The sequence below is a fragment of the Gobius niger genome, assembly GCF_951799975.1.
Source record: "Gobius niger genome assembly, chromosome: 1".
Taxonomy (NCBI): domain Eukaryota; kingdom Metazoa; phylum Chordata; class Actinopteri; order Gobiiformes; family Gobiidae; genus Gobius; species Gobius niger.
Genome location: NC_136852.1, coordinates 7,199,001 through 7,216,844, shown reverse-complemented (window position 1 = coordinate 7,216,844; position 17,844 = coordinate 7,199,001). Strand labels below are relative to the sequence as shown.

At 41.5% G+C, this 17,844-nt stretch overlaps 1 protein-coding gene across 1 annotated transcript in view; it reads left to right on the top strand.

Annotated features, from left to right (window-relative positions):
* The first annotated feature begins 501 nt into the window (after positions 1–501).
* cog6 (component of oligomeric golgi complex 6) overlaps positions 502–17,844 on the top strand; it is a 65,645-nt gene continuing 48,302 nt past the window's right edge. The window contains exons 1-4 of the mRNA XM_079574248.1: positions 502–691; positions 1,257–1,400; positions 2,281–2,352; positions 2,461–2,519. Coding sequence (XP_079430374.1) covers positions 557–691; positions 1,257–1,400; positions 2,281–2,352; positions 2,461–2,519 — 410 coding nt within the window. The 5' untranslated portion in view covers positions 502–556. The remainder of the gene's footprint in view (positions 692–1,256; positions 1,401–2,280; positions 2,353–2,460; positions 2,520–17,844) is intronic.

The following is a 17,844-nucleotide window of genomic DNA, read 5'->3' as shown; positions in this document are numbered from 1 at the left end:
CGTCTAAACTCAGGTAAGAACATATCTCAGTATGGAAAAACGGAGGCCTATTCCAACCAGGCACATTTTCTCTAGTTCAGCTTTACCCGAAACTAAAAGCTACTCGACTGGAGCTTACAGTCAGTGAAACGTCTCATTTTAAAGCTAAGACCTAGAAAACTGATCTAACATTTTTCCTCATGTTGATGCCATTTTGTTGTCGCTTTTTGGTTTTTTTTTGCGTTTTTTTGTCATTTTTTTGGTAATTTTTTTGTTGCTTTAAAAAAAAGAAATGTGTGGCTTTTTTGGGTAACTTTTTTGTTAAATTGTTTCCCTTTTTGTCACATTTTTCTCTCGTTTTTTTCTCTATTTTTCATCACTTTCCTTGTCACTTTTTCTTGTTAACTTTTATTTTTCAAGAAGCTTTTAGATTTGTGTAATATAATGCTCGGTTTCGGCGGGGGTTAAGTGGTGGAAAGAAGTAAACGCGGAACTTTAGTTTCGTGTGCCTCCGCCCGGACGGTTTTCGCGGACGGACCAAAACATTTTTCCCTTGACGTGGAGCTAGAGCTGTACAATGGCTGATTCAAAAGTGGAGATCGCTGCGGATAACTCCGCTCCTGTGCAAAATCCAAATGCGTCCACACAGCAAAACAACCCGCTGTCCCGGAAGCTCAACAAGATATTGGAAACGAGGCTTGACAATGACAAGGTGAGCTTTGACAGGCTGGTTTATGGCTAACATGCTAACTAGATGCTAACGCCGATGCCTTCCATCCTTATGATAAAGATGCATGAATGCACCACACACACTAAAACTAAATTAGTGTTACTTTATATATTGATTTTTTTTTTCGTTCACTGGTAGCCTAATGTGGATAAATGTATACAAAGCATGTAGATATTAGGCATGTGTACACAATTTTCAAACTCAATAAAAAGGCAAATAAATAGTTTAAGTGGAAAGAGGTAGCAACCCCCTATAATATACAATAAAACGTGTATGTATATGTTCAGTGGACAGAGTAAACAACACTAACACGGTAGTGGACAGAAAGTGGGGTTAAACAAACAAAAAAGTGGAACTGAGCAACTGAATGGTGCTGACACTAAGGTTTATCTCTTCCACACGTGCATGGCAGGTAACAATGATCAGTGCAAAAACCCAGTGACAGATATCGGGGACAGAAATGGCAACTCTTTTTTTAGAAATCTCCTCATACCTATAGATATGGGAGTTGGGTTTCTTTAATACAATGGTTTCGTGACTGTTTCAGGAGATGCTGGAGGCTCTCAAAGCCCTCTCGGTGTTTTTCACGGAGAACAGTCTGCGCACCAGAAGGAACCTCCGCGGGGACATTGAGAGACGAAGCCTGGCCATAAATGAGGACTTTGCACGGGTCTTCAAGGAAGTTCATGTGGTACGTTTTGCATCATCATACTTACTTTCATCACTACTTAAGGGTGATACAAAAAACAGTTGAAATAAATCATACTTTTGGATTGCTATTCATAACTTGTCACATTAGTAACACCCAGGAGCAATGTAGAAGCACCTGACCAAAATTTATTTCAAGCATTATATATTTTTGAGGACACTGGCTCTGTGCATCGCTTCATATCTTGATTAGAATGTAGATTTCATCATTTCTTAACCTATACTGTCAACTGTAACTTTGTTGCTCTATCCTTATTCGGCATGTTTGGTACTGTCTTGTTTGGATCCCTAAATGTGTGATTTGCCCTGAGGGATTGTCAGATGTGACTTGAAAAATGTCCAATTTCAATGAACTCCTTCATACTACATTTATGTAATAATTTGCCGTTGTTGAGTGACCTGATGGAATTTAAAGGCTCTATAGCTGTTTTTTTTTTCCACTGGAATTAAATAGGTTTTGTCCTCCTGTTGTGTATTTTAAACTCAGAAGTTTGTGGGGAAAAACGTAAATAAATACTGTGCGTCTAAATATAACACATGTTTATCATGTTGTGAAAAGTGCTTAAAAAGTCATCCCTGTGAAGAAATTGGAAGTTAGGAATGAGTAAGGAAAATTACAGAGGGTTGCAGCACAACTAACAATTGAATTTACTCGTCTTTCATTGTTTGGAAACCAAAAGATAAAGTATAGGGCCTGTAAGAACCAGAGAAGTCACCAAAACAAGCACTACTCTCTACTTGAATGACCCAGAGACATAAGTAGCACCATGGTTTTATCTGAAAGGTGTTACTTTGTGATGTTTTCGACTGTGATGCTAACCGTAGTATCTTCAACAAAATATGACGTGTTATTGTGTTGTCAGGAGCTTGAGAGTGTCCACGAAGACGTCCAGGCCATGAGCAGCTGCTGTGAGGAGATGACCAGCAGGCTAAAGGTAAACATTTCCACATTAGTTCTTTATGTTTCCTATTCATTTACTTGTGTACCTTTGAATGTCAAATGTTGTATACGCAATCTTATTTCACAATAATTCCCCCAACAGGCGGCAAAGGAGCAGACACAGGATTTAATTGTGAAGACCAACAAACTTCAGGGAGAAAAGTAAGTCAAATCTTTAAGTAGTTGTCATGTTTATAAAAGCTCTGTGCAGGATATTTGTGCTGTTTTGTTGTTTTTTTTAGATTGACTAGAACTAAACTAGGTATAGTATCTCTGTTACCTGTTTTATGTGTGCATTTCAAAGAAGAAAATTGTATTGTTTCTCCAATCAATAGTGGTTTAGTCACAATTAATATACACCTGAGCACAAATTAAACGGATGGACTCCTTAGGGAAACCCCCTGTGCCTGTCCTGTACCTGTATGTTGTCATATATTGTCTGCAGCCTATTAAAATAGCTACTGTAGTGACAAATTTTTACTGATCTCTGAAAACTAGTGATAGCCAAAAAACTCGGCGCTCCGGAGCTTGTATCGCTCTTCCTGAAGCAGATGCTTGATGCAGATGCTTGAAACACTGCGTCGGAGCCTCTTTCAGTAACACCTGGTCACGTGACTGTCTCGAAAACTGCTTCATTCTGTGAGTTGCGTATCGTGTCTTAAAGCGGGTCATCGGCTCAGAGCGTCTCACTGAGCTGCCTTTAGCAGGGAGGCGCTAAACAGAGGTTTCCTCGTCCATATAATGATGTAAATCATTAGTCATAGATAAATAAATGTGCTGTTTTTCCCCTTATCCCATTGGTGAAAGTGGCTGTGGGCCAGAATACATTTTGCATGTTCTTATTCTTTACAAAGTCCTGCTTTTGAACAGATAAAAAAGCAGGCGTGGAGCTGATCAGGCGAGGGAAACATAAGGAGCGCCATCTACAGCAAATAGTGTCCTCCCTCCCCATATGTATCCCATATGTCTCTTCTACTGTGTTCTGTGTCCTTCTCACTTGTGTAAATATGCATTTTATATAATATATACTCATCACTTTATACCTGTATATTACCTATCACTTAATAAAATAAAAAAAATAAAAAAATACAGCAAATAGTGCCAAAATGAGCTCTGACTGAATGAAGTAAAAAGATGGCGCATTGATGTCCTGCCTTCAGCAGCAGAGCCGCAGGTGACTGAGGCCCCGCCCACTGAGGCCCCGCCCTCTGAGCTCCGTGAAGCACAGACCCACGTTACAAAGAAAATGACTCTAATTTATCAGCATAATGATTCATTTGATCATTCAAACCTCAATATCAGGCTGCAAATAATAACACTGCCACACATCTGTTGGAAACTCTTCTAGCACACATGATTGTGTTGGTGCTTCAGTGGTGTTTATGAGAAGTCACGATAATAAAGTTTGTCCACAAGAGGTCAGTGTTCAAACAGAATGAAGCAGCTCAGAGACTTCGAAGCACAACACTTTTTTGCAGGAAAGCCTCAAAGTGTTACAGGCTTCACTCGCCCATCACTACTGAAAACAGAGTAACCGTCTGCATTGGTGTTGTCTTAACCTCTCGCACTAATCATCGCGCTGGGAGTTATTCATGTTGCTGTTGACCGCTTACTCTGCTTTAAACTTCACTGTCTGAGAATTGTTGAAGCTTGTATAAATCTACGCTTATCTGTGAAGGTTTGCAAGGGCTAGAAGAAGATAAGATCAACTCTTACGTTCTGTCTTTGGAGATGTTGCTTGGGAAAGAAGTTATAAAAAATTGACAAACGACATGTCTTGTGCGGTGAACTTTCATATTGGCATTTGTGAATGTCAAGAGATCCCCGAGATAGGCCGGTGACCGTGCTTTAAATTACTGTGGAAATGGAGGGAAAAAGCTAATATTGTTGCTCGTGGCTGTTATCTGCCGTGTACCCACCAGTCATTGTGACAGTCCATCATATCGGCGGGTGATCAGGAGGCCTCATCAGTCCAGGGCTGCACAACATCCCACCGCTCTCTAGTACCTCATTTCACACTCTGAAATAGCTTTTTTCTGTTTGGGTAACTTCTAGACAAATGGTTGTTCTGTCAAAGCGGCTGGGAAAAATACATTATTATGTGCAGACATTGTTCCTAATAGTCCCCACATTTCAGTACAAGCAAAACAAGCCAGGAGGAATCGCTCCCATCTGAGGTGAAAGAATGACTTTCTGTTTTTGCCTTCTCTGTTCAAATCCTTTTCAATCACACCACGGCATGAATATCTGTATATCTTTTAAAGGCTTGGTGATTGTTGCGCTGGAAAACTCTCCCTTTGTGACATTTTGCCACATCACCGTGACTACCGTGTGCAATAATGTCAGTTGTGAGTCCGGTAATCTTAAAATATGGATGTGCTTTGACACAAATGGCTTCAGGATTTATCCAAACCCTATGTTCAGAGCCTAAAGTTTGTGTCAGGAGGCATAGGCGGTGACTTTAATAGTGGAATAACGCTCTTACCAATAGAGCCCCTGTCGCTCAAGACGATTATCCGATTAGAAGGCAGAATTTTATGTTTTCAAACCGTTCAGAAAGAGACTCTCTTCTACTTCTCTCTAATCAAGTCCTAGTCAGAGCTTGCAAGGGCCTTCAGTAGACTAAAGGGGCTAGATGCAAGTTGGCCATTTTATACTCACTACTGCCACCTCTGGTCATATACGTTACTGCAGCTTCTATATTAAGCTCGTGCATGACGGCGCTTCGGACCCGCAGTAACAACTTTTTGAGTGACAGTGCAGGATCTTAGAGGCAGTTGTGGTGAACAGGTCTGAGCTCATTCTACATATTAGGGCATGGCTGGAACATGTAGGGGGAGGAAAATACATAATTTTAAAGTGTTTAAACTCCGTATAGTCCCTTTAAAGCAGAATTAAGTAACTTTTACTCCTAGAGGCCATAAGCGCCACTACAGGTGTCATTTTTTGTTTGTCATGTAAGGTTTTTTTCACTCATTAATTGTCTGTGAGAGCTGCTGATTGAAAAGACAAAGGGAGAGAGGGATATTGTACATTGTGCCACAACCCAATTACACAATGGAGATTTTTTTTTTTCTCTCAAACTTTGCAAGCTATAAATACAGCTAAAGTGGCACTCTTCTGATGATTCCATTTGTGTGTATTGGGTCTCCGGGTCGGTGCAGGGAAAGTTGCAAGGGTGGTTTCCTGGACAGAGACACCAGGGGGAGATGAAAGACAACACTTGTATTACCCCTAGAGGGACTACGAAAAGGATTTATTTAAGGAGCTATCCTTGATTTTTTAATTTTCTGTTATTGGGATAAAATTAGTTTTGTCCTTTAGTATATGGTACACGCAGACATTTATCCAAAAAATACTGGTTTTAAAGCCTTTTAAACAGTCATAAAATGTCAGGCTAGTAGGCATTTTTTACAGTAAAGTGACAGTATTCCTCCCTGAAAGTTGTGAAACCTGCTTTAAACTGAATGTTGATGTTGTAAATGCATTAGGAAAGTTTGAGATTAGTTTGGACCAGAAAATAGCAATTTGAAATTTGAGTGACCCTGTTTCTTTGTACTATCAGGTATAGCTCCTTTAAGGTAGACAAGTTACTTAGTTCTGCTTTAACTTCATTGTCTCCACTCAGGAGGTTCATGGTTTTCAAATGAGGAGTGATGTTGTAGTTCCTTTAATTTTAAACCACAGGGTGAATCAAAGAAAAAATTAACGTTTTAAAGAATGATGTTCCTGTTGTTGATTATTAGCAAAAAAGTTCTTGTTATGGTTGGTCTGAAGTTGAACCACTTGTGGATTTGAGGAAAAGTTTGAGTCTTTGAAGTTGGATTTTCATGGGACTGAAAACCTCATGACAATCCACAGTAATGATACATCACTCTCCTCCTCCCACACTCTCCTTTTCAGATCTCTAATTAAATATTACGTGCTCCACTAATACGAGAATTACTTGCATTCCAGAAAATATAGCAGCACTTTCTATCCGTCTGTGTAAATTAGCTGTGTGGATTTTAATGCTTTGCTCTAATGTGTTAAACCTTTCTGTCATCTCTGTTTCCTGAGCTTTTATTGCGGCCCGTACAATCTGAAATCAAATGAATTTCTTAGAAGGTGCATCAAGACAGAATATGACCCATCCTATATGAGGCTTTCTTCCAATTCTCACCATGTGCCTAGAGGAGTAAAAAATGACAGTGTGCGATGCTATGGGGGGTGGAGTGCCCTGAAATAGATCTCTCCGATGGGACTGGTCTCCGGTGGTGGTTGGGAAGGGGGGTGGGGGGGGTTCATGGAAGGAGGACAGGCTGTCTGCACATGTCCCCTGGCAGCTCTTCAGAGGCAATCCTGCTAAAGAAGAGGTCAGAGCCCAGCCATCTCGCACCCTCCCATCTGGTCATGGCGGGGTCACTCACCGCGTGGCTCTTCGCGCAAATGAAAATGTCACCCGACCCGACAGTCAGTAGTCCCACTGGAACCTCTGTACAAAGGGATGGGTAGTATTTATGCTTGATGCTTTGACCATTTGGCTCGTATAGGACCAGGCTACAAGTTAGAAACCATACATTTTTTCTTTTGTTTCCATATTTTGATGCCTGGTGAATCCTGGGACACCATTCAAGCACAAGAATCTAATATCTCTAGCTCTTTTGAAGGATGTCGTTTGAGGAGGCGGCTGTTGTCCAAACGCCTGCTTTGAGTTGCCTTGTGTATGAAATGAGTGGTATAAATAAACATGCGTTGCCTTGCCTTGCTTTGTACGGTATATGAAGAGTTCATTTGTTAAAGCAGATATCTCCCATTTAGAATTTTTTCACAGGAGCGTTTTGGACATTTGTCATTGTGCTCTACAGATGAGGCTTGGAAAAGTTCTGTAAATTTGATTAAAAACGAGTGACTTTAGTGATGGGGGATTCACTTATTGTACATGTTTTTAGTGGTAGGCGAAAACCGGAGTACCCGGAGGAAACCTACGCAGACACGGGGAGAACCATCTGTACTGTATTTGAAGTGCAGAACATTTCGCCTCTCATCCAAAGGGCTTCGTCAGCGACACTAAAGTTTACATTCATCCCGCAGACTAGATTTAAACCACGGGGAGGAGTTTAGCTTGGCTAAGTCCCTCCTCTCTATTAAGCCGCTAATTTACCGTCTTAGCCAAGCTAAACTGTTCGCTGTGGTCCATACCTGTCTGTGCGCTAAACTTTAGTGTCGCTGACGAAGCCCTTTGGATGAGAGGCGAAATGTTCTGCACTTCAAATACAGTACAGAAAATGACTGAAGAACCTTCATTGAAGATTAAAAAAACTCCTGTACGACTGAGAGCCTCCACAGACAGCTTTTAACTATGTATTGTAAAGAGGAGTCAACTAGAGCTTTTTACCATATTACAATGTTGTTCCCTCATCAAAAACACACCTGAAGTTGTTCTTTGAGCCACTCGCACATGTTTGAGTGATCTTTGAATCTTCCCTGGTGACTATTGCAGCTTATAATGCTCCTCCTGTTTACCTCACACTCCTCCTGCGGCCCGAAGTAACCCCTGAAATGCCATTCTTACATACCAATCTCTTTACTTTCATCTTTATTTAAGCTCATGAAGACAGATATGTACTGCATGAGATTATAGCATAGGAACAGGGCATTTGGTGAACTAGGAAGTAAGACTCTTAGAAGTTTCTAATAAGCCGTTTTAGATAAATATAGCATTTTCTAACCAGCAAAGTGTAAGAGAATGATCAAGTGGTGTTTTGCTTTATTTGTGCATGTTTCAGTAATATTTGGCCTGTCTTCTTCACACTCTCATAACGTGTGCTTTTCTGTCTGTTGTCATTGCAGTGACTCATCTTGTTTTTTTACATCCATACCTGTACCAGATTGGTTCTTATCATCGTGGCAGCGCTCATTTTAGTTAGCAGTGTCTTCAGAAGTAGTGTTTAAAATCTGAAATGTGGCTTGTAAGGATTTTTTTTATAGTTCATCAAACTTTGGGCCGACAACAAGCATCTACATAGTGTCTATAAAGCTGGTAATGGCGCCTGGGAGTAACACTGCTCCGTAGCTCTGGCCCGCTGCACACATTCAGGGCTCATCCCCAGTCTAATATGTCACCTCTTTAGTCGGGGGGGAGGTCCTGAAGGCTGTGCCACTGGAGCGGGGAATTGCGGCGGTACATCACGCTGTCAGTGGGGTCTTTTGGCAGAAACGGACATGATTATCTTTGCCGGTGGCCCGCCCATCCTCCATGTCACCGAGCAAGGTCGCCGAGCGGGGGGAGGTCGTATGGAAATGAGCCCCGTCGCGATCCAAAGGCAATCTGGTGACACAAGCGGGGTCTTTGGCTGACGTCCATGTCTGCACCCAACATCTGACACGGAGATGGATGCCAGATAATGGATTAATCACGACGACAGCAACTTTTTTTTTGTTTTTGTAAAGTTTGCAAAATCGTAGAGGTCAACAAGTGTAGCGCCGATAAAAGCCGATATCTCCAGAACCGAAAGTGATAGAGACTTCCCGTTTTTGTTTTGTTTTTTGCTTTGGAAATAACGAAGTCAGGGCTTTAAAACGAGTGCTCCCACAACTTTCTAGGCCTCAGGGGAGCAGAGAAACATTGCGATAAGAATTGGTTAGTTACACGTTTGTTTAATGCAAGTTTCACTAAACCTCACTGCAGAACCTGGGGAATCCAACCGCTGAGTTAGTTTTAACCTCCGCAACTGTATTTTGGATCACAGCGCAAAATGCCACTGCTAGCAACAGTACGCTAATGCTAATGGCAGCATGCTAATGCTAACAGCTAATCAAAGCTGGGACAGAAACTATAATTGAATCACCCTAAAAATAAGAAAATAAAACCGGCCACTGCTGGAGGGGCCAAGTATATTTATGTTTTTACAGAATTAAAGACCAGACATTTGGAAATCGAAATTGAAATTATCGGTCGAGCATATCCCTAAAAACTGACATCGGCCTTTGAAAAACACACATTAAGGAAAGTTTATTTATATAGCGCCTTTCACAGAGCGCTTCCCATAAAAAAAACACGCTGTAAAAACAATTCACATACAAGTCACATTACATTATGTGACTTGTATGTGTCGACCTCTAGAAAAAAGGATTGTTCCGGTATCGAAAACCAAGTATCTTTAAAGTACAGCCTTAGGTGTAACAAAACGGCATATTACCTGAATCAAAGTCAATCACTGCACTTTTGCTAAAGTATATCATAACAAAGACAGCTGCTTCTAATTTATTTGTGAAACAGTATGGTAAAAGTAACCATAAAATTTTAATATCAGGGCTTATTGTTCAATATATGACAGATAAACAATACATTTTTGTATTTATCTTGCATTTTTTGTATTTTTTCTCATGTAACACTTCATTTTTACCCTAAGTAGATTGTATGTCATGTTTTTTTGTTTTGTTTTCAAAGTTTTACAGTTATTTTTAATATACTGTCTCTAAATCCAACTTCACATTCTGCTATTGTGACATGCCTACCTATTGTTTACGTTTTGAGTTCATAGTGTAAATCTGAGCACCTGAAATCCATAAATGGGCAGAACATGTAACATAACTGCCTCACATGGTCTACGAGTGAAACTGGGACATTCTTGCAAGATCACTAACCACTAAGCCATTCACGATCTCAGGACGACAAAGAGAAAAGAATATTCCCAGAACTCTATACACTCTTTTTGACTTTGGGACACTTCCTGTGGCAAAGAACTGAGCTGCTATGACTCTGAGCCTTCTTTGTATTACAGGGCGACACCAGCGCAGACAAAGCTCTGGATCTGCATTTTACCTGACAGCACAGCCCTGTCCTGAACTCGCCGCTATCTTATCTGCCCCTGACACCGCGTCATTTGTCAGCGCTAATGAAATGGAAAGCGGCGGCGGCGCATTGTTTACAGCAGGCACGGCGGCGAAGGCGGGAGCCGCGGGGGGACGGCGCTGTTTGTGCACGGGCTTTCAGACGTGCTGCGCTTTTGTTTTCCGCGTCCTTGTCCCGTCCAGACCGATGCCCCGTGTCAGCACAAGCATTAATTACAGGTTGTGTGCTCTTCCACGCTAAGACTAACACACGGGCCACCTGCCCATGGCTCAGCTGTGGGCCTTGAGTAACATGGCTGTGTAAACATGCGTATGTGAAGGAATATAACCATGGCTGTGTGAGCAATATTATGTGTTAGGTCAGTGTTTTTCAATTCACTGGTTCAGCATTTACCCTTTTGACCCTGATGTTTACAGATTATAGTAGTATTTTCACAGATATCGACTATTTAGGGCAGGGCTGGGTACCGTTACATTTTGTTTTTGATACCGGTACTTTAACAATACTTCGTTTACTACTGCATTTTCCGGACTATAAGTCGCTCCGGAGTATAAGACGCACCAGCCAAAAAATGCAGGCTGGCTAGGCGTACGGTATGCTAATGTAGCACATTGATGGTTAGCTACAGGGAGCATAAACAATGAAGTAAATGTGTGTCTGGTATGTAATGTCACATAAACAGTTCAGATAACTATAGCATAAAGAACAAACCAAACTCTCCATCTTACTCCAAATCACCAAATCCATTAAGAGTCGCCTTGGCAACGACCTGAGCATGAGGCGTAACTGCACCAATGACAAGCCTCTCCCGGCAGCACGTTTTTCAAGCTCTTATTTGCGAACTCGTTCCTCTAGCTGTGGCCATCGAGCTTTTACCCCGTGATTAGCTTGTTTTGTTTCCTTCTCTAAGAGTAACCTCCGCTTCTCGCTCACTCCAAACTTTTTCTGTTGCTCAATTAGCCTGCAGTGCCCTCTAGCGGCATGGTAAATTATATATTTTAATTTTAAAAAGGGGTAAAAAATACACGTATTAGTCACACTGGAGTATAAGACGCACCCCAGCCAAATTATCCATCGGATAGGTGTTCCAGGCATGTCCTAGTGGGAAGACCCAGGACACGCTGGTGGGACTATGTCTCCGAGCTGGCCTGGTGTCGCCTCGGGGTCCTCCCAGAACAGCTGGAGGAGGTGTGTGTGGATCGGGAAGTCTGGGCATCTCTGCTGAGACTGCTGCCCCCGTGACCCGGCACCGGATAAAGCGGAAGAAAATGGATGGATGGATGGATAGAGGTACAAAACACCATATGATTAAAAAAAAACTCTAAGAAGTAAAATTTCTTCAAAAAGTTACTCAAGTACATGTGCTTGAGTACTGCCCGCCTCTGCTCCCAGGTGTGTGAAGTCTTTCTTTGCCGTGAAGTAAAAACACGACATTGCTTCTCCACAGTCACACTTGCTGAGCAGTTTTCTCTTTATTGAAACAGCTGGACAGCAAAGGGGAGCAAGAGGAAGAGGTGGGAGGAGCTTAGAGTGACATCCCTTCAATAGCCAGGAAGTGAAACTACTGCTTTGTTTTAGTGAGAAAGACATTATTATCGAATACTGTCAAAAACCATAATACCTCCTCTTTAAGGAAGTAGAATAAAAGTTGTGTTTTTTCATGTTTAATTGAAGGTTTTGTCGACTGTGAAATACTGGAGATCAGTCCTTTAAGGCAGGATCAACATTGAATTCAGTTGTTTGGAGTCAGCAAATCACACCAATAACATTTTCTGCGCTAATACTAACACTCGCCAACTTCCCCTGTCTCCAAACAAGTCCAGACATCTTCCTCCCAGATGTCTCTTTTATGAGCCGCTCTCTGACCTCATGTGTTGGTTTAGCCATAAAGGTGTGACTGTTGGACTTGTTCAGGTATTATCGTAGCGAACACATGACTTACAGTGTGCTTTGGCTCAGTGCCAACTAAGGGGCAGCGTTGATGGATGTGGGATCAGGAAGTAGTAATTGTCAAGAGAGTCATTTCCAACACTAAGTGAGTTATGATTGAGATAGAGAGATGTTGTATGAGGTTTTGGAAATAAGATCTGATAAAGTGCAATTTATGGTTTTGGACTAAGCCTTGGGAAGCGCTACTGATAATCTGGGCCTATTTAAAATCCACCAGGACAATATCAGAGGCTCTAGTCTTTGACATGTCAGTGTCATCGTTTTCATTTCATTTGATTATGCATTTCATTTCTTTAAAAACAGCACAATATTAGCCTTCAAATAACAATTGTCATGAAAGAAAAAGTTACAGGTTTCTGTGTTTTTTAAGAGTCCTAGAAATGTTGCAAGTTCTTAAAGAGTTATTTTCATTTAATGTATTCATTTATTTAAATGGCACACTGCATATCAATGAGCAGACCACTAAAGATGCCAGATTTAGCATGTAGCTAATATCCATCTGCAGACCCATGGGATAAAAACATGGCACCGACATAGAACATGCACTTAACTGTTCTGATTTGGGGTCGCTGCAGTTGGTCAGGTCTAGGTTCAGCAACACTATGAGCCCAAAGAATGAACATCCTGAAAGACCAGATTATTCCATCTATGGATTTTTTCTTCCCTGATGGCACAGGTGTATTTACAGACAATGCCAGGATTCATCAGTCTCACTTTGAGTCCAGATCTTAACCTCTTAACCCCCGCCTGAACTGAGAACATTTTCTCCAGTTTGGCTTTAGCCAAATCTACAAGATAAAAATAAAAAAGAAAGCATCAAAAACTAAATCGAGGATGAAAACTCAACAAAATGGGATTAAGAAAAAAGGCAACAACAAAAAACAATAAAAAAGCAACAAAAAATAGACAAAAAACAATTAAAAAGGAACAAAAATAGACAAAAAAAAAGAAAAAAAACATTTAAAAAATGCGACAAAAACCTTTGTAGGTCTTTGATTTCAAATGAGGCATTACACTGTTGCTCTCCAGTCGAGAAGCTTTTAAATTTGGGTAAAGTTGAACCAGAGAAAATGCGCTCGGTCCGGGCGGGGGGTAAGAGGCAAAATCGAGGCGAAGAAGAAGAGGAAGATCTTTTATTTATATAGCGCCTTCACAGACATGGTAACAAAGCGCCTTACAATTGTACATCTGCACCAACGGTCTTTCTAACCACCTCCATGCATTCACACACTACATTCTCCTGGCCTATTGTACATGTTTTTAGGGGGGAACGGGAGTACCCGGATCAAACCTACGCAGACACGGGGAGAACATGCAAACTCCACACAGAAAGACCCGACCAAGCTGTGAAGCGAGATCGCTAACCTGTGTGCTACCATGCCGCGCTCAAGGATGAAAATGCAACAACAAAGTGACAAAAAAACTACAAAAGAGGGATGAAAAAGCCACAAAAACATGCCTGTAAAAGTAACAATAACACAATAAAAAAAGCGACAAAAACACGATTAAAGAGTGATGAGAGAGAAAAATGCAATGAAAAACAGATGAAAACACGAGCGTCAGTTATGCAGGACTTTGCTTTCAAATGAGGAGCTACACTGACCTATAGGCGTCGAGAAGCTTTTAGATTTGGGTGAAGCCAAACTGAAGAAAAAGCGCTTGGTTAAAGTATGTGGTTAACCCCATTGGGATGTGTTTTGGACAGTGGTCACACTCTTCCATCATCAATACAAGATCTTGGTGGAAACTTAACACAACACTGGATCTTTTGACGCTGCAGAAGCTCATTGAAACAACGGCGCTGCTGTAAAGATTAGAGCTTGTGACCTTTTTTTTTTTTTGGGAGGACACTTCACACACAGGAGCAAACACACTACAGTACACTAAAGTGCTAAAGTTCTCAAGAGCCCCAAACGCTCAGTCTCAAAGTGTTTCCTAAAGCCTGGGAACGAGCACATCCTCAATACCGTTTAGACGTGTTAACCTTTTAGTGAAGCCAGTGCAGCCGGCGAAGATTACACGAGCTCGCGCATGTGGTTAATAATTGAAGAGCTCTCCATGCGCTCCCCGTGTAAATGACAAGTTGCGTGTATTGACATCTCGGGCTTATTACAGTGCGCGGGGCTGTTAATGAGGGAGTGAACCGCACTGACGTAGCTAACCGCGGCCGCGCTCTGTGATCAATGGAGCGTGGCTAACGGGCTAATGCCAGATTTCCACGCCAGCCTTTCAAGCGGCCCCTAATAGATTTTAATGGATAATCGACCCGCTCGGTGCACAATAACAGGGCGGGTCAGGCGCTGGGAGGGCTTTTGATCCCCTTATCACCAGGTCTGTCCGTGCTACGCGCTGTAAATCATATGTGTATCCAAGGGGAAATCCGGACTGTCAGCCGGAGTTGAGGCCGAGATTAGAGTCAAGTTCAAAAGAATATCGCAGTGATAGTGACCTGAGACTTGGCCATTTTGTTTTTTGTGGTTTAGACATAGTTTACACTCAGACTGGGCCTCATTTTGTCCAATTTACTCCAATTTTAGATCCATCCTGATTTGATGTTAATTTTGGCCTGGTGGCTCATGGAAGGTCAAATGTTTTATGAGGTTTGTAGGTTTTTGAGTTTTTCCTTCCCGTAAAGGAGGGTCCAGGCACTGATATTTACTTGGACATTATTTGTTTCACTCACACAGCCCCTGTTGTGATATTTTGCAACACAAAAGCAACTTGATTTAATTTGGAAGCTGGTGCTTGGAGAGTAACGTTTGAGGACAAGTGGGTTTAGGGGGTTAGGTTGCACATTTGCTGGCACTTACCGAGCTCAGTGTTTTGAGTTTCACATTCTGAACAGTTGCTGAAAGTCTCTTGACATTCTTTACCTGCTTTCATGCTTCATGGTCTCCTGCTCTTAAAAAGCATTGCATGTAAGGTGACCTTGGGTGTTTTGAAAGGCGCCGACAAATAAAATGTATTATTATTATTATTATTATTATTATTAAAAGTAATCAAATGAATTGTGCCAAAATCAAGGCCTTAAAGGAACAGGCCACAGTTTTTTCATACTGAGATATGTTCTTACCTGACTTAAGCTGAGTTGCACCTGTCTGGTCTGTGTGTGTGCTCTTGGAAGAGCATGGTCGCTTCTAACTTCATCCCAGTTCGGAGCTATAGGAATATACTGGGAGAGGCCAAATGCTATAACATCTTTGGTCTTTGTGCATGACTGAGCGCACGCACAAAGACCAGACAGGTACGCATCAACTCATTTAAGCTCAGGCAAGAACATAAATCAGTAAGTTAAAATGGTGGCCTGTTCCTTTAAATTGGCTATAAGGAGTTAAAAATGTAAAAAAAAAAAAAAAAGTATTTTCCTCCCCCTACATGTTCCAACAATGTCCTAATGCAGGGGTTTGTGTCATTGAGGGCCGATTTTCTTCAATGCCAAAACACCAAGGGCCGAAACTCACTATTGTAGCCCAAAGTAAAGCACCTTTTTTCTACAAATATAAGTTGTGCACATAATATATGACCTAATCAGGTGTTTTGCTGGGAAATGTGAAAATATTGACAGTATTTTTCACATATTTGGTCTCTTATGAATAAATGTTTCTTCAAAATTCTCTTGGGGGCCAAAGGTTTTATGCTGGAGGGCCGAATTTGGACCCCGGGCCTGACGCTGCCTACCCCTGTCCTAATGTGTAGAATGACCCAGACCTGTTCACCACAACTGCCTCTAACATCCTGCACTGTGACTCAAAAAGGTGTTACTTTGGGTCCGAAGTGCCGTCATGCACGAGCTTAATATAGAAGCTGTAGCTATATGTAAGACCTGAGGTGGCAGTAGTGAGTATAAAATGACCAACTTGCATCTAGTCCCTATAAATGTCCTTAAAGCAAATTCAATTGGATTCAAACTTGCATTGAATCTAAATTTATTGGAAAATGATGACATTGCTCAACAAGTTGATCAAAAATACCAAAAGGGTCTAAAAATATTCAGTTGTGGCTGAAATGTACCTAATTCTTTTCGGCGGCACGGTAGCGCAGCGGTTAGTGCTCTCGCTTCACAGCTAGAAGGTCCGGGTTCGATTCCCACCAGGGACGGGCCTTTCTGTGTGGAGTTTGCATGTTCTCCCCGTGTCTGCGTAGGTTTCCTCCGGGCACTCCGGTTTCCCCTACCACTAAAAACATGCACAATAGGCCAGGATGAATGATGTGTGTGTGTGAATGAATGTATGGTGGTGGTCAGAGGGTCCGCTGGCGCAGACGTGTGTAGTCGCGAAAGCGCCTCTGACAGTCTCCCCCAGGGGAAACTGAAGCTACAAACGTAGCTTTCCACCACCGAGTATGGAGTGTTTGTACAATTGTCTCATGTAAAGCGCTTTGTGACTATATGTCTGTGAAAGGCGCTATATAAATAAAGATCTTCTTCTTCTTCTTGCTAAAAAGTTGCCAGTTTTGTCCAATTCTGTTTCCTCTGTTTGATGAAATATTCGGCAAGAAATGAAATATGTGCAGATTTTTTTTCTCAGTTTGTGGCATTCAAATATTTTATTGGGGTATTAAAAAAAATGGCAATAAAAAGCATTTAATTGAACTAGTTAACTTGCCTGTGCATGGACCAAAAGGTACAAAAATGAATTACACAAAAAAGATTACAAAAAAAATCAGTTTCTCTCAAAATTATTCCTGTCGCTGGAAAAAATAATGGCGTAACAGTAGAATAGTTTGTCAAAATAAGTGCACAGTGAACACGAACACCCAATGCTCGTTCTTCGTATGAGCTTTAACGAGAAGGTGCAGATAAATCATGTAGTTCCAGACGTCCAACTACTCGGCTTTCATTGTTTTCTGCCTCGTATATTTAATGACATAATAAAGCTCACAGCCACATTCGCCCACAGCAGAAAATATCCTGCCTCCAAAATGACTGGGGGTTTAGATATTTGTTGCGGTCAAAGTTCTCCAAAAATACAAAAATCATTGTCAGTTCTTTTAAAAATATCCTGGCTGTGCACTAGTTTTAAATTGGAGGTTGCCTGGGGCCCCTGTAACAGGCTCGGCCCCCATCTCTTCACTTAATGTGTGCGCAATTATGTAATAACTATTGATTTAGCAAACTTTGATTTCCTTTCTAAACTCACTGCAGACTTAGCCAGGCCATGCTTTTAGTTTTTATAAATAATTCACTGACAGCGGTTTATGAGACGCTGCTGTGATGCGATTGCATTAATTTTCTTTGGAAAGTCCTCCCCCTCGCTCATAAAGCGGTGACTAAACAGTCTGAAGTGTGAGTGTGATTTTACAGGGTCACGCTGCCTCTTTCCCGCTGCTGTGTTACACGTCTCTCTCTGGTATTTGGTAATTGCAGTTTCATGTTTGAGGAGCTGACAGCACTTTTGATAATTATGTGTCTGTGCTTCTATTGTTCAATTTCTCTACTTGAATCTTGCTGCAGTTGTTGGAATAATGAAAACTACTTTGGGAAGGCATGATGTTTTTCTGTGCCATTCTAATGTGCAGATGTTCTGGTTTGTGTCGACATAAACATTTTAATATAGCTTTGTTTTGAAAGGGGCTAGTTGTATGAAGATGTGTAATACGGCATTCCGAAATGAAGAGCTGGGATGATACACTATTGTCACGATCTGATATGTATATCGATGCTCTGGGGCCGATCCGATACATAGTGTGAATTATGACAAG